Raw genomic sequence first — 21,559 nt, 5'->3', positions numbered from 1 at the left:
CTTAGGGAAAGTATGAACCTGATGAAAAAGTTTTGTCTTTTGAAAATGCATGCTAGTTTTTTTTACACTAGACACGTTTTCCGGATTAACCTATCACCGGTGTAAGTTTTCATAAACATTTTTGTGGGTTGTGGGTTTCGTATTTTCTTTTGATTTTAAGCTAAAACTTTGGCTTTGTGTACCCACTGCTAACCCTGTATTTGGAAAGCACACATCCAGTTTACTTGTTCCGTATATTACCTTTCGGTAAACTACCGTCCGGTTGCAAAGGAGAGCGATGAACAAGAAACTGTTAAGGCTATGTTACATGAACATGCATAAAATCATGGTCAACATCGTGTCGGATGCAATTACTATCCTTGGTAGGAGAAATAGTAAAGATCACCTAGAAGTTTTTGGTCTGGTACAAGGTCCTGTCTCCGACCATGCTATGCAACCACCGTTCTCACGGTTGACACCCGATTTGGTTCAGGTGACCTAATGAAGTCCGGTGAATTCCTAGGATTTTACGTTCAACAGTAATGAACGTACTGAAAATAAGTTCTTTGAAAACAAATCGGTTTTATATTTTTTTTCAAAACATTTTCTATATCAAGTTCGAGTATAGATATCATAGAATTCCATGAGTTTGTAATTCTCAATCTTTAAAGTCAATCTCAAGGATTGAGCAATATCAGGCTTAAATGCTGATTTTTAATCTTTAAGGAGATTATCCTTTCTGGGGATCTGGTTCATCAGTCTTATCCAGCTGATTTGCAAGGCGTCCTCCCTATTTTACTAGACAGATCCTCTCATGGATAGGATAAGTCTGACCACTTAGCGACCCTGTTTGATGCCGAGGTCCATGGATTTTCAGCTGATTTTCGAGAAAATTTTACAAGGTTTTTCGTAGACTCTACAGCCGGTCTGGACGACAACTTCTTGACCTAAATCAAGAAGTGCGTTTCTTTTCGGAAGACTTTACTTCCTATAAAGATGGAATTGATTCATCCTGAAGACCTCGTCTATTAAAAGATTAATGTTTTTCTTAAGGAAAATAAGATTTTATGAACACATTTTGATCTTTTAAAAACATTTTGTACGAAGGGTCTGTTGGGTGCAACACTATCCCTTATAGTGTAGATCGCCCTTTTAGTTCTCCAATTAGCTCATGTCTCGGTTTCAATCACTGTTCTTTATGGATTACAACAAAAGTACCTGCAAAACTTCGCCAAACATGTGATATGCAGTTTTAAACAAATAGATTGGTTAATCTCCCCACACTTGGCTTTTTCTTTGCCTTTTTATTCTCCTCTATTCTATTAAATAAATTCAACATTTGTGTTGTTTCTCAATTTATGTCCATTTTAGGTGACGATAGTTTCAGTAAATTTTACTTAATTTTACCGTTCATAAATATATATAAACATGATTTGAATTTATTTAGCTAGAAATTTTTAAATTTTTCACAAAATTTAAAGAATAAGCCAAGTGTATAAACCGAGAGAATTATAACCCCTCCCCACACTTGAGATCATGCAATGCCCTCATTTGCAATAAAATCAGACAAAAATTAGAATTCACGAGGGCAAATAGTATAGAAAGGGTGTTAAAACCTCTTAGAGCTAGAAAGCCCTAACTTGCGTTGTTTGGAGTTGAATTGTTCTTTATTACCAATATCTTCTCTTGTTCACTTGTTTCGTCAAAAATTAGTTATTTTTGCTGAACTTACTGTCAGTCTATGAACATGCCTTGTTTTACCTATTTTCACACAACAAACAAAACAAACAAACATGCACACAAAGACACACATTTTTTTATTATTATTTTTTTATATATACTTTAAAATTAATAACTTGCAATAATAATAAAATTTGCGCCCCGTCCTTGGGTAGGGTAATTTTGGTTTTCTCACCTATTCTTACCCGCGACAAATTGTTATAATTATCATTTCAAGTCGATACATAGAAAATAAAACCGCACAAAAGAATTAAATTTATTTGGTATACTTTAAATTAATAAGGATAAAATAACGATAACAAAATTCTCGCCCAACCCTTGGGTAAAGTAATTTCAGTGTAAACACTTAATCTTAACTCGCGACCAATTTATAGCAATCGCCATTTTAAAGTTATTAATTAAAAGTAAATTTTTATCCCACTTAAGTCAAATTATCTTTAATAATAATAACAAAATTTTCCGTTCTAGCGTGATTTCAGCAGGAACTTAATTTCACTCATGAATATTTTGAAATCGTTATATTAAATATTTGACTTAAGATATTTATATCTTCTCAATAAACGATATTCCCTAATTCAAAATTTAAACTTTTGTTTGATAACAGTAATTTCAGTTTTAGGTACTTAATTTTACCGACTACCAATCTAAACACTTAAATTAGAAGATTTATCGCTTGAAAGCCGAAGATTAAATGCATTTTAATAAACAAACAAACTTAAAATACAAATACATTATTCTTTACAAACAATCATACATGTTTATCACACAATAACACACTAAAATAAATCACACAACAAACTATTACATTCGCACACTTGCACACTCGCACACTCGCACACTTGTGAGAATTTCAGAATCTCACAGAATTATCATCTTGAAAACGACCTGAGCGAATTGCTTCGAAAGCGAACCGACCAAGTTGATTTTCCATAGCTTCATATGCGTACCCTCTCGGGTTTAGTAATTTTTCTTGGAAACACCTGACTGGCCCTTCTCGGCATAAAGTTACGAACTCGAAATTAGAATGTGTTTGATTCTTCGGGCATTCTCCTTCGTGGGACCACTTTCCGCACTTATAACATTTCTCGAGTTGTTTTGCCCTTCGTTTTGCAGCAGATTTAGATGTACCTTGTGCGAAATTAACTTTGTTATGTTCTGCCCTTTTCTCTTTTCTAATAGCAGTCATTTTCTCCCTGATCTCCAACACCATATCAATTGGTAAGGTGTAGATCAGTGCGTATATGAGAAGAGAATGGTCTTGATCGACCGAAGTGCGCGACTTATGCATCTGAAAACAAATAGAAACAAAAATAAAACACACAAAATAAAAATAAAAATTTAGAATGGGGGGAGAAGACTAGTTCTTTAGGGTCTAATAGGGAAAGACCAATCGGATTCCATTCTTGGAAAACTAAACAAGAACAGAATATCAAACACGAGATCTTTCTCTCTCTTGGAACATTCGACTCTCCCCACACTTAATTAGCTGTGGTGTCGAACTTATGATTAAGATCATTATCAATCTCTCGTGGTCCATCAAAATAGTGTTTCAGCCTGTGTCCATTTACTTTGAATGGTTTATCATTTGAGTCCACTAATTCGACCGTTCCATAAGGTAAAACTCTTGTAATTATGAACGGTCCTGACCATCTAGAGTTTAACTTTCCAGGAAATAGTTTAAATCTAGAATTGAATAGAAGGACACGGTCTCCTTCATGAAACATTTTTTTGTTTAAACGTTTATCGTACCATTTCTTTGTTTTTTCTTTGTAGATGAGTGAGTTTTCATATGCATCATGCCTTAACTCATCTAATTCGTTCAGCTGGTTTAAACGTAATCGTCCTGCTTCATGCAAACCAAGATTGCATGTCTTAAGAGCCCAAAATGCTTTATGCTCAATCTCAACTGGGAGATGACATGCTTTTCCATAAACGAGTCGAAAAGGTGTGGTTCCAATTGGAGTTTTATAGGCCGTTCGAAAGGCCCAAAGAGCATCCTCCAATTTCATGGACCACTCCTTCTGATTTGCACCTACAGTTTTCTCCAGATTACGTTTTAATACTCGGTTAGTGTTCTCAACTTGTCCACTTGTTTGTGGATGATAAGCTGTCGATATCTTATGAGTTACCCCATATCTTTTAAGAACTTTCTCAAGTTGAACGTTGCAAAAATGTGTACCCCGATCACTTATCAAAGCTTTCGGTGTTCCGAATCGTGCAAAAAGACGTTTCAAAAAGTTGACTACAACTCGTGCATCATTTGTTGGGAGAGCTGGCGCTTCCGCCCATTTAGACACATAATTAATAGCAACGAGTATGTAGAAATTATTATGAGATTTTGAAAAAAGGCCCATGAAGTCAATGCCCCAAATATCGAAAACTTCGCAAACTTGAATGACATTTTGTGACATCTCATCGCGTTGACTTATTTTTCCGGCCCTTTGACATGCATCACAAGATTTACAAAGAAGATGGGCATCCTTGAAAATAGAAGGCCAATAGAATCCAGCCTCGTAGACCTTTCTTCCCGTGAGTTGAGGTCCGTAATGCCCTCCTGTAGGCCCTGTGTGACAATGGAGTAAGATCTGTCTAGCTTCATTCCCGAATACACATCAGCGGATTATTCCATCAGGACAACTTTTAAACAAATGTGGATCTTTTCAAAAATATTGTTTTATATCACTAAAGAATTTCTTTCGTTTTTGGTACGACATACCCTTTTCAAGAAATCCACATGCCAAATAGTTTGCGATTGGTGCGAACCATGGTGGTTCTTCAATCTCAATCTTCATGAGATGTTCATCAGGAAAATTATCTTGTATCGCGGATTCATCGAGAGTATCTAGCTCAGGGTTCTCAAGGCGTGAAAGATGATCGGCGGCAAGATTTTCTGCTCCCTTTTTATCCCGGATTTCGATGTCAAACTCTTGCAGGAGCAAGATCCAACGAATTAGGCGTAGTTTAGCATCTTGTTTTGAAAACAAGTACTTAAGAGCAGAATGATCGGTATAGACAACCGTTTTTGCTAGAACAAGATATGATCGGAATTTATCAAAAGCAAAGAATATAGCAAGGAGTTCCTTTTTAGTGGTTGTGTAGTTTGTTTGTGCTCCTTGTAAAGTCTTACTAGCATAGTAAATGAGTTTAAATCGTTTTTCTATCCTTTGACCTAAAACGGCTCCTATTGCAAAATCACTTGCATCACACATGAGCTCAAATGGAAGGGCCCAGTTTGGAGCTATCATAATTGGCGCATTGGTGAGCTTTTCTTTGAGAACGTTAAAAGATTTTATGCATTCATCTGAGAAGATGAATGGAGCATCTTTTTCGAGGAGTTTGTTCATTGGAGTGGCAATTTTAGAAAAATCTTTAATGAATCGTCGGTAAAAATCGGCATGCCCTAGAAAACTCCTAACTCCTTTGACATTGGTAGGATGTGGAAGTTTAGCAATTACATCAACTTTTACTTTATCCACTTCAATTCCTTCACTTGAGATTTTATGACCTAGAACGATGCCTTCTTTAACCATGAAATGGCATTTTTCCCAGTTTAACACTAGATTTGATTTCTCGCATCTAATAAGCATTCGTTCAAGATTTGAAAGACACGACTCAAAAGAGTCACCGAAGACTGAAAAGTCATCCATGAAAACTTCCATGCATTCTTCTATCATATCATGGAAAATTGCCATCATGTACCTTTGAAAGGTTGTAGGGGCATTGCAAAGTCCGAATGGCATGCGTTTATACGCAAAAGTGCCATATGGGCATGTGAAGGTGGTTTTCTCTTGGTCTTCGGGTGCGATTGGAATTTGAAAATACCCTGAAAAACCATCAAGGAAACAATAGTAACTGTTTCCTGCTAACCTTTCCAACATTTGATCGATGAAAGGTAAGGGAAAATGATCTTTTCTGGTGGCGTCATTTAATTTTCTATAATCAATGCAAACACGCCATCCAGTTACAGTTCGAGTAGGAATAAGCTCATATTTTTCATTTGTGATCACGGTAATGACACCTTTCTTAGGTACGCATTGCACCGGGCTTACCCATGGACTATCAGAGATGGGATAAATTAAACCTGCATCAAGTAGTTTAATTATCTCTTTCTTCACCACATCTTGCATGTTAGGGTTTAGTCTTCGTTGACGTTGCACACAAGGTTTAAAATCATCTTCCATGAGAATTTTGTGTGTACAATATGAAGGACTTATACCCTTGATATCTTGGATTTTCCATGCAATAGCTGGTTTGTGGGCTTTTAACACGGAAATCAATTGAGATTTTTCGTTTTCAGAAAGGGAGGATGAGATGATTACAGGTAATTGAGATTCACCATGCAAATATGCGTATTCCAAATAGTTTGGAAGTGGCTTTAATTCCAATGTTGGTGGTTCTTCAATCGATGATTTGTACCTGTATCTGTCTTCCTCTTTCAGAACTTGAAGTTCTTCTGTTGTTGGTTCGTATTCATTAGCCGTGAGTGTAGCTAATAATTTAGCTTCATCAATTGGTTCTGTTCCTTCTCCTAAAGAACATTCGCCCGTTCCTTGTAATTCTGGAAATTTTTGTAACAATTCTTGATGTTCATCTATAGTTTGCATATAATAGCACGCATCATCTGCAGATTGAGGTTGTTGCATGGCCTTATCAATAGAAAAGGTCACACTCTCGTCATCTATACTTAGGGTCAATTTCTTACCAAACACGTCTATTATTGCTCTGGCCGTGTTTAAGAATGGTCTTCCTAAGATAAGAGGAACTCGAGAATCTTCTTCCATATCCAGAATCACAAAATCTGCTGGGAATACTAAAGTACCAACTTTAACTAGCATATTCTCCATTATCCCTCTGGGATATTTGATTGATCGATCAGCAAGTTGTATGCTCATTCGTGTTGGTTTTAACTCTTCAAGGCCTAGTTTAACGTATAATGAATAAGGCATTAAGTTAATACTAGCACCTAAGTCTTCTAATGCTCTTATTGAATCAAGACTACCCATTAAACATGAAATTGTAAAACTTCCGGGGTCGGAGAGTTTTTCGGGTATCTTGTTCAATAATACTGCCGAACATGCATCATTCATTGTGACAGCTGAAAGTTCTTCCATTTTATTTCTGTTTGTGATCAGGTCTTTCAAAAACTTCGCATATCTTGGCATTCCTGAAATTACATCAATGAAAGGAAGATTGACGTTTATTTGTTTGAACATGTCCAGAAACTTTGACTGTTCGGCTTCGAGTCTTTCTTTTCTTTGTTTGCTCGGGTAAGGAAGTGGTGGTTGATATGGTTTAACGTATGGTTTAGTTCGTACTGAACCTTCTGAGATTTCAGCTTGTTGTTCATTGGCTTTCTCAATTACTGGTTCAGTCGCCTTCTCTGGTTCTGGTTGTGGTGGTGGAATAGGATAATCTAAAATGACTGGTATAACAGGTGGCATAAGCGTTAAACCACTTTGGGTGGTAATTGCTTTGGCTGCCTCATTTCGAGGGTTGGTATTCGTATCGCTCGGTAAACTCCCTGGCTTTCTCTCAACAATTAACCTTGCTAGGTTACTTACTTCTTGTTCCAAGTTTTGGATAGAAGCTTGTTGGTGTCTGAATGATCGTGAGTTTTGTTCATTAGTTTGTTTTTGAGATGCAACAATCTGTGCTTGGGATTCCATGAGCTTTGTCATCATTTCCTCCAGGTTTAGCTTTTTCTCGTCAGTTTGTGGTGGCTTATTAAGAAAACCGAGTCTTTGCTGATTGCTAGGACCTTGTTGGTTATACGAGTTATTGTTAGGCCCATTTGGATTGTATGGGGTGTTGTAAGGTCGGTTGAAATTATTCCTTGGCGGTTGATAATTATTTTGATAATTATTTCCCGACCTTTGGTTCATGTAGGAAACATTCTCACGTTGTTCCATCGTTTGCTCAACACCGAAACAATCTTTCATCAAATGTGGCCCCCCACACTGCTCACAACTGATTCGTATCGCGCGAATATCTTTAGTCATCTTTTCCATTCGTCTATCGACAGCATCTAACTTTGCGGAAATGGAATCAAAGTCATGGCTAGAATCGGCTCTAGCCGATTTAGATGAACGAAAGATATCTTTTTCCTGGTGCCACTCATGTGAGTGGGATGCTGTATTATCAATAATTTTGTGAGCTTCAGTTGCGGTTTTCTTCATAATGGAACCACCAGATGCTGTGTCGATGTCTTTTCGTGTAGCAACATCGCATCCTTGGTAGAATATTTGCACTATTTGATAAGTGTCTAAACCGTGCTGAGGACATCCTCTCAACAACTTTTCAAATCTTGTCCACGCCTCATATAATGTTTCATTTGGCTTTTGCGCGAACGTAACAATTTCTCCTTGAAGTCTCATGGCTTTAGATGCCGGAAAGAATTGTTTAAGAAATTTCGCAACTAAAACATCCCATGTGTCAATCGCTCCTTCAGGTAACGATTCTAACCAATCTTTTGCTTCTCCTTTTAAAGTTCAGGGAAACAATATGAGATAGATCTGTTCATCCTCAACTTCTCTGATTTTAAATAGAGTACATATCCTATTAAAAGTTCGAAGATGTTCGTTTGGATCTTCTTTTGGCGTACCACTAAATTGGCATTGATTAGTTACCATGTGTAGGATTTGTCCTTTGATTTCATAATCTGACGCATTAATGTCTGGTTGAGTAATGGCATGACCTTGGCCAGTACGTGTGGCTCTCATTCGATCTTCCATACTTAGAGGTTCCTGATTTTTCATGATTGAATTTGTTGAATCTGAATCACTAGAGGATTCTAATTTAATGGTTTCTTCCTCGACAATCTCTGGTTGAATAATTGGTGGTTCAGGAGGAATGATTAGAGGTTCAGGATCTCTGAATTGTCCTTAAATATCCTCCGGGTGCTCAATGATTGCTTCTGGTTCAAAAGTCGGGTTTTCGGAAAGTTGAATCGGCGAGGACGCACGATTAGATGATGATCTTAACGAAAAGTTTAACTTATTGGGATTAGCTAGACTCCTAGATCGTGTTACGGGTGGTGAACATAATGGTGATTGTTTCAATTTGTACATTCATTACCTATTCGTACTAAGAATTGACTATAACTTATAAAAATTACTAATTTATTAATTAAAAATTCTATTTAAACTAAAAATGTTAACTAAAAAAAAAATTGTAATATTTATTATTTAAACTAATTTTATATTTTAAAACTATTTATCCTAAATATATCTAATTAATTAAAATTAACTAAAAACCTAACTTAATAAATAAATAATTAACTATTTATCCTAATCAATTATTATTATGTATTATTAAACTAATTAAATGATTAACAAAAATCAAGGAAATTGTGGGCCCGTTATTTAATCAAGGGAATGGTGGGGAGACTTTTTGCCTCTTGTTCAAAGCTGTAAAGTGACAACCCCAATAATTCGAGTGCATGCGCAACAATTTTTTTTTTTTTTTTTTTTAGAAACTTGTGTGCTTTATGTCTTAAAATTATCTAACTACTACACTAGAGGTGTGTGAAACCGAGTGCATGTTCAACCATTTTTTTTTTAAACCGTGACACCAAATTCAAAATATTCTAAAACTCGATTTCAATCTATAAAAAATCTTTTTTTTTAATTTAATTTTTTTTTACACGTGAGCAAAAGCAATTTCCAAATAATGCAAACTAGTTAACTACACCACTATCTTTCAGATTTTTTTTACGGTTACTAATTAACTACACCACTATCTAATAAAAAAATTGAAATACTCGAACATGGGAATATGAATTGTAAGCATGGGAATATAACAATTAACTACACCACTATCCACCAGAGTATTATCATCTCCCATGAGTGTGGGGAGGGACACAAGAAGTCAAACACAAAAATCAAAGATTCTTGGTCTCAAATTTCAATTAACTAAATAAAATTAATATATATATATTTTCGTATTTTTTTTTTTAGAAAGGCAATAGACTTTTTATTATTATTATTAAAAACTCAACAAAGATACATGTTCTTTTTTTACATCGCAATACAGATTACTCGATCTAGCTATGACTAAATGTGTTAAGGTGACAAGATGTACTATGTGAAGACACAAAAAGTGTTCCCGGCAGCGGCGCCAAAAACTTGGTGTGTTTTATGGGGTGTACGAAACGGTTATTATTTTTACACTAATTACTACGGGAAATCACCTAAATTAAACTAAAACACAAAAGACAAGTATACCTATCGTATAGTAATATAGCTAGGGTAAAGTTCGGGAGGTCGATCCGTGGACACTTTTATCAGGTGTTCTTACTAGGTTTAACTAGGTAAATTAAGTAAATTAGGCTAGATTTAGTAATATATATAATTAATAGTAATTTTCGGGGGATTTACCGTTTAACGACCGGTTTGTCTTTTTGGCTTTTCTTTTTAATTCAAACAACAATATAGTAAATTTAAACTAGAATAAAGCAACAAAGTAAATAAAAATTAATGCGGTAAAAATAAAGTACTTTAACTAAATGAGATGAAAATACAATAAAAAGAGTATTATGCTTATTTAACTTCCGTAGTTACGATGTTTGACTTTTACTTTTTACTTTTTACCCTGGGTTAATTTTCCTTGCACCCGTAGAATATTTAATATGTCCACCTGGAGTTGTCCAGTGCAGTCCTATAATTACAAGCATCAAATGCGAGTGTCCTCGTCATTCTATCTTGTAACCACAGTTAAATATTCTAACTAACTACTATTTAGATGGTTTGACGCGGTTATCAAGTATGTTAATAATTACACCAGTTGTCACTGAATGTAACCCACCTTAATTTTAACTAGTCTTTTAACCATTAATCCATTCAAGTGTCCGTTTCAATGAATAATTTACCATATATGTAAATAACCCGTCTTCCGTGTCCGGTCAACGTATGTGGTTATTTATGCATATAGTAAATTATAAGTAGTGGTAATTTAACAAGTTGTCACTTAATTATTTTACAATACCCATTAATAGTTAAAACCCCAATCTCCCTTAAGGTCGTTCTTTATCTAAATATTAATCGTTGTACAAATTAAATCAACCCATTTTCTATTTTTAGTCAAACATAATAACTACTTGGGTTAAATAAGCATAATAATAAATTAGCTACTAAACATGGTAGAAAAATAAATAATACTTATAGAAAAGTTATTAGCTTCCATTAATTCGATGCGGTAGAAACTTGATAGAAAATCACCCGTGCGATAATAAATTACAATACCCAAACTTTAATTTATTACAAGTGAAATAGAAATTGAAACTGAAAATAAAGTACTCCGTACTATTGAAACATGAACTGAGTAAACTGTTTGAGACTTGTGAATTTAGGAAATGAAAATGGTACTGTGTTGTATCTAACTCTCCGAATTATAAAATATCTTTGACAACACACTTCTCTAAATTTCTCTCCCCTATCTCTCTCTGAGCTCCCCTATATTAATACTCCGTTCTTGAATTATTACAAGACCCCCTTTTTTTGCCACTACTTCAATTCTTTTCTTATTATACTCCGTAAATTGATCATACTTGACCCATTGATCTCATGTTTTCAGTAATGTTTATTTCTTTTGATATATTAACTCAAGAAAAGTAGCAGCCCACAAGGATTTATTATTTATTTATGTGTTGTGCACAGTGAGTCAGCTTCCTCGTGGCCTAATTTCTCAACTCGTTCAATTCTTTTGGTTTTTTTTAATGTAGAAAGCAGCAGTCCCATTACAACTTCATTGTTTATACCTTTTTGGTTACTGAGCCAACATCTTTAATTTGGAAGAATTAACATCTAGAAGTCCAGTTTACTTGAATTTTTTGGAAAGGCCAATATATTAAGAACAAGAACAAAAGAAAGATACATAGCAACACCATGCTTGTATACAATATTAACAGAAGCATGATGCAAACTGCAAATGGAAACAGAGGAGACACAAAAGGAGCTGTAACCTAACTACAAAAACAAGAACAAACAACAACATAATCTAAGAGTGTGTTAGTATATGCCTGATCTACGAGGGATGTAATCAAGATACTGTCGAGGATTTACGAGCCATTGATGCCATTCAATATCAAGAGATTTGGCACGTCTTGCAATCCATTCATATGATTTTATTTGAATTTCGTTCAAAAGACTCGGCCCGGACCACATTTTATCTCGAAAAACTTTTTGATTTCGATTTTTCCAAATGAGATACCCACTGACCCATTCAACCGCCTGCCACAATTTCCTACCGATTGAGGATTGCGCACCGCATCCGTCTCCATTCAAGATTTCATGAATACTCCAATTTGAGAAATTACCTAACCCCCACCATTTAAAGACTCTATCCCAAGCATCTAAAGCGTGTTTGCAAAATATCATCGCGTGATCCGTCGATTCGATGTCATCGTTACACGTGGGACACCTTACACTATCCATGTCAATACCCCTTTTATCAAGCTCAACTCGAACCGGAATTCTCTTACGCTTTACTCTCCATGAAAATATATTCAAGGATAACGGAACAAAGTTATTTCTCATGGTTACCTTGTCTTCATCATTTATATCTAAAATTTGGTCATCAAGAAGAGAAGATAGAATTTTGGTTTTTAAAATACCATCGCTACTGTTGATCCACTTCCATTTATCACCTTCACTAGCCGATCGTGGAATGGCAGCAATCTCAGCAACAAGGCTGTCCAATTCACATCTAACACGACCATTAGGCTCACTTGAATTAATTAACATCTTTTGTTATTAATCAATTGAGTGAATTATCCCTTGCTCCCATTTTTTTAAGGCTTTGTTTCCTTGTACCTTTTGCTCTGTTACTTGTACCATGCTGGGTCTATCTTTTTAGAGCTTAATAAACCTTGTACTTTAAGCTTTTAAGAGTGTACATTTTCATTTGAGCATTAACGTCTTGTACATCTTTGGAGTATCACTTGTACGTTGAGCGTTTTTGACCATTTTCTTCTTTAATCTTCATTTTCGTACTCCGTCTTCACTTTTATTTATTTATACAATTAAAATGGAAATATGATACAATTACATATGAAAACCTATTATTTAGGAGAGATATTGCGACTAAATATATGTTCATTTTGAGCAATATCAGTTTATTAAAGGAAGCCCAAGACAACTCAAGTGGGCTTGCATGATTATGTGAAGTATTATAAAAAAAAAAAAAAAAAAGGCTTGATTAATAAGTGAAACTTTGGCAGGAAGCAAGAAGTCAAAAAGTTGGAGCAATTCAAACGATTCTACTTCCTTATTTTCAGTTTTTTTTGAGTTTATTTGGTTTCTTTTTTCAGTATTTAAGCTCTTTTGCAAGAGTTTGCAAATCAGTTTTTTTTGGTGTTAAATCATATTGTGAAATAAACAAAGGCCCACTGCCTTTTGTTCTATTAATACTGTTCAATTACGTTAGCTCGTTCGACCATTACAACAATCTCATTACAATCTCTCTATCCATAAAACATTGAGAGGGAAGACGTTCTGTACTTTTGGGGGTGTTTCACTCTAGATGAAGAAATTATTTATCTTTATTATAAGATATTGGAAGAATTGTCGACATCATACCTCTCTCATACCCCATTTTTTGTGAGATTGAGTTTTGTTGTTGTATTTTGAAGTTGCCCATTTTTATTTATGTTTTTTTGAAGCGATTTCCTTTTTTGTTTTTCTATAAATCTTTTTCCCCATTCCATAATTTATTTCTCCTTCCTCTCCTTCAACCTAAATCTACCACCAATCTGCCCGTTGTTACAGGTTAACAACTGTGATAGGTGGTTGAGCACGGTGGTGCATGACAGGATTGATGATGCTAATGCATTTTTAAGAATATATTCAAATATTTCACTATATTGTCCTTTTTCTTATAATTTCTACATAACCAATATACATACAAAGATATATTCATTCATTGATTATTTAACGTGTGATCCGGCTTCAGCATAATAGATTTCCCCATTTTTCCAATTCTGTTGTACAAGGTGACTTTCATGTTTCTTATATTTTGTTAGAAAATTTGCATATGTTTTGATGCCTGCATTATGTATATTAATCGCTTATGCATTTTGTACGTATAATTTGTTATCAGATTGCAATTTACAATAAGGCCTCATTCAATTGAAAATCATAGAATTGAAGAATAAGTTATGAAATATAGGTATAACGAAATCGCGTTAAATGACATGAAAATGGAACCAGTGTCTCCTCCATTAGTTGGTCCATCAACGACAACAACCATTAATCATCCGAAAGGATGTTTGCTAAACAAAAACAAGGCAACATTGTCACCAAGAAATTCACGTGTCAATCAAGCGAGAGAATTGTGGGACCGTCTTTTTGATGAGGCTTATAGATCAGATGTCAGGATTCATACTGATGACGACGCAGTCATCTATGCACATGCGAATATTCTTGTACGTCCGCTCATTAAATAATGTACGTTTAATTAGAGAACTATCTTGTAAATTTGGTGCTTATAACCTTCTTATGATTGTACCTACAGGGTCTTGTGTCACCTGTTTTCAGAAGCATGTTCAAGAAATCAAGAAGCAAACAACAAATCTCGATTCATGGTGTTCCAGCGGAGGCTGTTCGCATATTCATTCGGTTCCTGTACTCTTCATGGTAAATAGCAACTAATTATTATATGGTCTATTGGGAATATGCAACTTGTTGGATATGTGAAAGGCCCCCATATGAATAACAGTATCTTCAGGTTTTTGTTAAAAATTTTATCATTGGGGCAGCCAGTACTTTAACCAAGGTCGCAAAACTCACTATTCGATGATTGGTCAGGACTTTGAAAGGAGTAATCGGCGATTTTAGAATTAATCGGGGATTAATAGGATTATACTTTTTATACATTTAAATATTAAATTTCAAGATTATACGTGTAAATATAGAAGAAACCATAAACATAAACTTTAACACAATCGTCTAAAGTCGTTCATATTTTTTCAATAATTCGAAAATTCTAGTTTATATTCGTGTTAAAATGTTGACCAAATTTTGACTTTGATAAACAAATTCGATTTTGACTCATTAACCGACGTTGACCAATTAATTAAACGGTTTTAAAAAATCGGAACGGACTGCTACTAAAAAGAAGTAATCAGGCCCAAGATATGAAACTCCCACGAAGCAAAAGCGACGAACTAAATTAGGTTTCAACTAAAAATTTCAGTGAAAGATAATAGTGAGCAACTACTTTAAGACTAAAAGGGATTCACACATTCTCTAGCAATCCAATGTGGGAAGGGTTGCTACAATATATGCTCTGTTAACACGAGTTATGTTTCTTGTTTATTGTGTTGAAGCTATGAAGAGTCACAAATGGAGGAACACATACTATCCCTATTAGTACTTTCACATGCATTTGTAGTACCTCAACTGAAACGCGAGTGTGAACATCAGCTTGAACATAAATTGCTAAATCTAGACAATGTAGTTGATGTATTTCAATTATCAATACTATGTGACGCTCCAAGACTTAGCATCATCTGCCAACGCTTTGTCCTCATGTGTTACAAAGCAGCAGCTTCCTCTGCAGGATGGAAAGCCATGAGATCTAGTAATCCAAATCTTGAAAAGAAACTTATTGAGTGTGTCAAATTTGAAGACCATGTAAGCATACATTTACTCATATCACAAATTATTAAGACTTTATTAAGTATTAAACGCGTTTTTATTTTACTAATTTAGAGACGAAAAGAGAATGTGAGGAAGTTGACAGAGAGGAAAGTTTACTTACAACTATATGAGGCAATGGAAGCTCTTGTTCATATATGTAAAGATGGTTGCGGAACGGTTGGTCCACAAGATAAAGTGGTAAAAGAGGATCAAAAGCCTTGCAAGTATGTGGCTTGCAAAGGACTTGAATCGCTTATGCGCCATTTTGGTGGATGCAAGCTAAAAGTCCCTGGTGGCTGCCATCATTGTAAAAGAATGTGGCAGCTTTTGGAGTTGCATTCTCGAATATGTGCCGATTCTAATGTTTGTAAGGTTCCTTTATGCAGGTTCGTGTTACAGTTTTGTTTCACTATTATCATTAACAGAGCTTGAGCGTATTCTTTTGGGGACCGAGATCATTATACTATAAAATTAAGTTCACTTAAAAAATATGCATATATCATCATCTATGTTGATTTCTTAAACTTTCGAGAGAAAGAAAAGGTGAACTTTTGATTGATATTACAGATTTAATGAGTTATCACAGTTTTGGTCGTATCTATTTCATATAGATTTCGATTTAGTTAATTCAAAAATCCGACGTAAGTGAAAGGGGTACAACTTTTTTTATTGGGGGCCCACATACCCTCTCTGGCCCTATAATGCTCCGTCCTTGACTATTATCATCTAGCAATACAATTTCTTTTAATATTTATGAACCAAACTTGTGGAATTGTGACAGGAAATTTAAGCAGAGGATCGCAAAAGAAAACAAGAAGAAGAAATATAGGGACAACGAAATGAAGTGGAAAATATTGGTGAGAAAAATCATGAGAACCAAGAGCATAACCGGAGCACCTTATTTTACTTTGGCATCATCATCAGTATGAGGGTGAGAGTTGGCAAAAAAATATATATATAGCCGGATTAGCTTATAGCTTATATACACTAATAAATAAATGGATCTGCAATTGTTGTTGTTTGTATTCATAATTATATTTATATTCAAGAACAAATGTATAGTTATCATTTGTTCTTGCTTCAATTGTACATCAACATGTACATTGAAATCTTTTATGAATAAATGAAACATTGAGGATGTTGAATATCGTTAACTTATATGTAGACAAAGCACCCAGCCAATTTAAGAAAATAAAGTTGTTGTCATTTGTTTAAAAGAAAAAAAAAACATTATAAAGTATGATTATGATCTTATTTAAAAGGAAAGAAGGTAAAGCTGACCCTCTGGTGCCTCCCACCGATCGATTCCAAAGGCAACATGAGAAAGGAATTTGGTCAACAATCAGGATGTCATATTGGTTGTTTACCATCTAAGTATCTAGGGTTGTCGTTTTGGTTCTAATATGCATCGGAAATTGGCAATTTACTCTCCATTGAAGGGAAATTGACACTAATTAAATCCGTGTTTATTACATGTATCTCCTCGAATGTCAGGAGTCTATTCTCAAATATTTGGAGTCATTGAGGTCTCGGTTTTTTTTTTTGGGTGCTACCTAAGCGAAAAGAAACATATCATGGGTCAAGTGAAATAACGTGCTTGCCCTTGTTTGACAAAGGTAGTCTGAGCATTGGTAGCTTACCTATGTTTGTTATAACTAGCGGTAGTTGATAGCTCTTAGCTTGTATCTAATAGCTTTTTTAGTTTTTAGCTTTTAGCCGTTTTTAGACATATTTTGATGTTTGGTAGAGTAATTGAATCTCTTAGTAACGAACAGGCCTTGTATTCGCTACATAACGACTTGCAGCATGTGGTTCTTAGTAATGATGCGGATCAATGGGTTTGTTCTCTTAATTCTGATCTCAAGTATTATGTTAAAACTGCTCGCGAGCTGATTGATAGAAATTTGCTCCCATCGTCGAATACAAAAACTTTTTGGTATAAGTTTCTCCCAAGAAAATTGAACGTTTTTTGGTGGCGAGTGAACTTAGATGCTCTTCCGCTTCGTTTGAGTCTTTCGTCTAGAGGTATCGATCTTAATACCATTGTTTGCCCGTCTTGCAACAACGATGTTGAATGGAGATCTCATTTATTTTTGGAGTGTCCGGTGGCTATCGATATTTGGAGGAAGACTCGTATCTGGTTAGATTGTAGCTTACCCATTTTCACATCTTGGGAAGACTTGGTTACTTAGATCGGGTCGAATTCGTTATCTCCATCTTCAAAGAATCGGGTTATAGCCATCCTGGTGACGGTCGTTTGGGCTCTTTGGCGTCTACGAAACGGAATTGTTTTTAATGAACCTTTTTGTAGTCATAGCATTTTATTTGATGTAATTAAATTTTATTCGTTTAGATGGTTTAAACATAGGGGCCACTTAGTTTCTAATTGGAAGTGTTGGCTCCAATCCCCGTTGTAATTTCTCTCTTAGCGATTTGCTAGAGAGCGTTTTTTGATATATAATATATTTTTGGCCGTTAAAAAAATTGAATCTCTTAAATAAAGAATAAAATGACAAAAAACTTGAAATTAGAAGCTAAACACTAGTTCTAATAACTTTTAGTTTTTTCCCCTGTTTAAAAGCTTTAAGAGTGCTGGGAGTGGTGGTATGTCACCCACTCGTCCCACACAATGTGACTGAGTCCCCCACTCCCCTTGCTAGTCACTTAGTCTAGTCCCCCCTTGATCAGTCTCATGGGCGACGGACTGATGTGTGCAGAGGTGTATACGAAATACTATTATTTTTATTACGAAATACTATTATTTTTATTACGAAATACTATTAAATACGATACAATTTACACAAGTTATTTATTTATTTATTGAATGGATATACATAAACCTTGCTACAACACTTATAGGCAGTGTACCTAATCGTAGAGTAGTGTAGTTTTTAGTAAGTCCGGTTCGTTCCACAGGGAGCTAGCTGAGTTTAACGCTATATTTTTATTAACTATATTTGTATATATATATATATATATATATATATATATATATATATATATATATATATATATATATATATATATATATATATATATATATATATATATATATATATATATATATATATATATAAGTAGTATTATTATTATTATAAAAGGAGGTTTTACCGTTTAATGACAGGTTTGTCGATTTTAAGTCCTAATATCACAATTAAAACCTAATGTAAAATATTAAATATAAATAAGATTTAATTTAAAGCGTAAAGTAAATGACAATAATTAAAAGTGCGATAAAATAAAAGTACGATAATTTAGAGTACGATAAATAAAATGACAATAAATAAAAGTACGATGAGATATAAAATAAAAGAATTATGCTTATTTAAACTTTTGTAATCATGATGTTTGACGTGTTGATTTTAATTTATTACCATGGGTTAATTGTCCTTTGTCCTGGATTATTTGATATGTCCATCTGGTTTGTCTATAATAGTCCATCGGTCATAATTATAAAGTGCGAGAGTCTTCACCAATCTAACCTTATACCTGAAGTCAAGTATTCCAACTAATTGGGGACTTAAAATGTAACAAGGTCTTAATACTTTGTTTAATGAATACACCAGGTTATCGACTGCGTGTAATCCAAGGTTTTAATACTTTGTTAACAATTACACCAATTACCCTTGAATGTAATCCACCCCTGTTTTAATGAGTCCATTGACTATTAATCCATTCCCGTGTCCGGTCAAATGAACAATTATCAGTATTTATAGATATCACGCCCACCGTACCCAGTCAAGCGTATGTTGTTATATATAAATACGTGAAATTATAAATCTTTATAATAAATCAACGAGATATCATTTAATTAATATAAAGCCCATTAATAACCTATAGTCCAATTTCTACAAGTGTCGGTCTTTTGTCTAAACCCCAATTATGGTCCAAAGCCCAATAACCCCATCTTGAATATTTAGTCCAACATCACGATTACTTCGGCTTAAATAAGCATAATAATAACTTAGCTACGAGACATTAATGTAAAAAGGTTGAACATAACATACAATGAGTATTAATAGCGTAGCGTTACACGGATAGAGTTTCGACTTACAAAACCTTAAAATATTCGACACTATAACCTTATTATTATTATTAACTTAATATTAAAATTATAATTATAAAATATAAATATAAATATATTGAGAGAGAGTAAGAGATCAGTGATGAAGGTGTGTGTAAAACTCGTCCAATTTCGTTCCAATTTATAGACCTGACCAGCATTTTGAGGCCATGCGATCGCATGGGATATATGCCTCCTGGCCATGTGATCGCATGGAGGGCTGGGACAGCTCACATACTTTTGTTTCCTAGCTTGCCGACGTTTTATTTAATATATATAATATAATATATATAATTTTATATAATTATATATATATATATATATATATATATATATATATATATATATATATATATATATATATATATATATATATATATATATATATATATATATATTCTTGTGCATAGTTGACTTGTAATTTTAGGTCCGTTGCGTCGCGCGTTGATACTCAGTTCAGGTGTTGGTTCCGGATTTTCGAACGTCCTTTCGTACGCTTAGATATCTTGTACTTTGCGTTTCACGGCTTGTACTCTTGTAATTTTTAGACGTTTCTCATCAATAAGTTGAACCACTTGGATTGTACTTTGTACTTTTTAGCGTTTTGGTCATTTGCGTCTTCAAATCATCGAATCTGTCTTTTGTCTTCACCTTTTATTATTTAAACGATAATCACTTGGAAATAGAACAATTGCAACTAAAAGCTTGTCTTTCTTGAAGGATAATGCTATGAAATATATGTTCGTTTTTAGCATTAACAAATATTCCCACACTTGAGCGTTGCTTGTCCTCAAGGAATATAGAACTTGAATATAACTTTACAAGAATCACTTCTTTATTCTTCACACTTTGTACATCAGTGATTTTAATACGGCGGTATGAACAATGATAGTAACGTTGTGGTTTACGATCCCACATGACTATAAAAATTTAGATCCTTTAGGAAATTGGATCTTTATGAAAATATTTGATCTTTTGAAAATTCAATCTAGCTTTTACTCTAGATAAGTTTTTCGGAATAACCCTTCACCGGTGTTTGCAAAATATTTTTGTGAGTTTTGTGAGTTTCAGATTTGAAAATTTTAGCTCAAAACTTGCGGTTTTGTGTCACCCACTTGCCAACCTTGTATTAGGAAAGCAACACGTCCAGTTTACTTGTCCCGTATATTACCTTTCGGTAAACTACTGTCCAGTTGTAAAGGAAAGCGTTGAACAAGCAACTGTTAAGGCACTGTCTAATGACATGCTTTTGATTATGGTCTACATCGTGTCGGATGCAATTACTAACTTTTGTAGGAGCAATAGCAAAGATCACCCTATAGTTTTTCGGTCTGGCACAAGGTCCTGTCTTCGACCATGCTATGCAACCACCGTTCTTATGGTTGACACCCGATTTGGTTCAGGTGGCCTAATGAATTCCAGGTGAATTCCTAGAATTTTACGTTCAATGGTAATGAACGCATTGAAAATAGGTTTTTAGAAAACAAACCGGTTTAAATTTTGATCAAAATATTTTCTCGTTCAAGCTCGAGTTTAGATGTCATCGAATTCCATGAGTTTGAATTCTCAATCTTTAAGGTCAATCTCAAGGATGGTGCCCCCCCTCCCCCAATTGTACGAGACAGATCCTCTCATGGTTAGGATAAGTCTGACCACTTGGCGACCCTGTTTGATGCTGAGGTCCGTGGATTTCCAGCTGATTTTCGAGAAAACTTTTCATGGTTTTTCGTAGACTCTACAACTGGTCTGGACGACAACTTCCTGACCTAAATCAAAAAGCGCGTGTCTTTTTTTTCTCGGAAGATTTTACTTCCTTTTAAATCAAGTGGCACATTTCTTTCAAAGATATTATAAGAAATCGGGAAAAACTGATTAAAATCGTCCAAAACAAAAGTATCTTCAATTAATTGTACAAAAATATGTGATATATGTTCTAAATAACTTGGTAAATTTTCCCCACACTTGGCTTTTATTTTTCTTTCTTTTTATTCTCTTCTATCCCATTTTAAATGAATTCAAGCATTTTGGGTTATTTCTCAATTTATGTTCTTTTCGAGGTGTGATGACCCGTCCTAATCCACCTGGACGAAGTCATCAACATCTGGTCCCATTACGAGGTACTGACCTAAATATGCCATGAATG

General features: G+C 34.5%; 2 protein-coding genes and 1 non-coding gene across 4 annotated transcripts; 2 read left to right on the top strand and 1 right to left on the bottom strand.

Annotated features, from left to right (window-relative positions):
- Positions 1–7,983: 7,983 nt before the first annotated feature.
- Positions 7,984–8,090, top strand: LOC139865206 (small nucleolar RNA R71). Its single transcript, XR_011764724.1, has one exon. It is a non-coding gene; the product is annotated as a small nucleolar RNA R71 (small nucleolar RNA).
- A 3,633-nt stretch (positions 8,091–11,723) lies between these two features.
- LOC139863751 (uncharacterized) lies at positions 11,724–12,458 on the bottom strand. Its single transcript, XM_071852357.1, has one exon. It carries the CDS (start codon positions 12,456–12,458, stop codon positions 11,724–11,726), a length of 735 nt encoding a protein of 244 aa, XP_071708458.1.
- Positions 12,459–13,570: 1,112 nt separating this feature from the next.
- On the top strand, positions 13,571–16,282 carry LOC139864814 (BTB/POZ and TAZ domain-containing protein 4-like). Of its 2 annotated transcripts, none has more exons than XM_071853384.1 (6): positions 13,571–13,705; positions 13,882–14,137; positions 14,227–14,348; positions 15,041–15,347; positions 15,426–15,739; positions 16,135–16,282. In XM_071853384.1, the coding sequence occupies exons 2-6, from the start codon at positions 13,907–13,909 to the stop codon at positions 16,280–16,282; spliced, it is 1,122 nt and encodes a 373-aa protein (XP_071709485.1). In that variant the 5' UTR covers positions 13,571–13,705; positions 13,882–13,906. The 2 variants fall into 2 exon arrangements, with proteins under 2 accessions (XP_071709485.1, XP_071709484.1); XM_071853383.1 differs by having other exon boundaries at positions 13,640–13,705; positions 13,813–14,137.
- The last annotated feature ends 5,277 nt before the right edge of the window (positions 16,283–21,559 follow it).

Source organism: Rutidosis leptorrhynchoides, chromosome 8, assembly GCF_046630445.1.
Source record: "Rutidosis leptorrhynchoides isolate AG116_Rl617_1_P2 chromosome 8, CSIRO_AGI_Rlap_v1, whole genome shotgun sequence".
NCBI lineage: Eukaryota > Viridiplantae > Streptophyta > Magnoliopsida > Asterales > Asteraceae > Rutidosis > Rutidosis leptorrhynchoides.
This window is presented reverse-complemented; position numbering and strand designations above follow the sequence as displayed.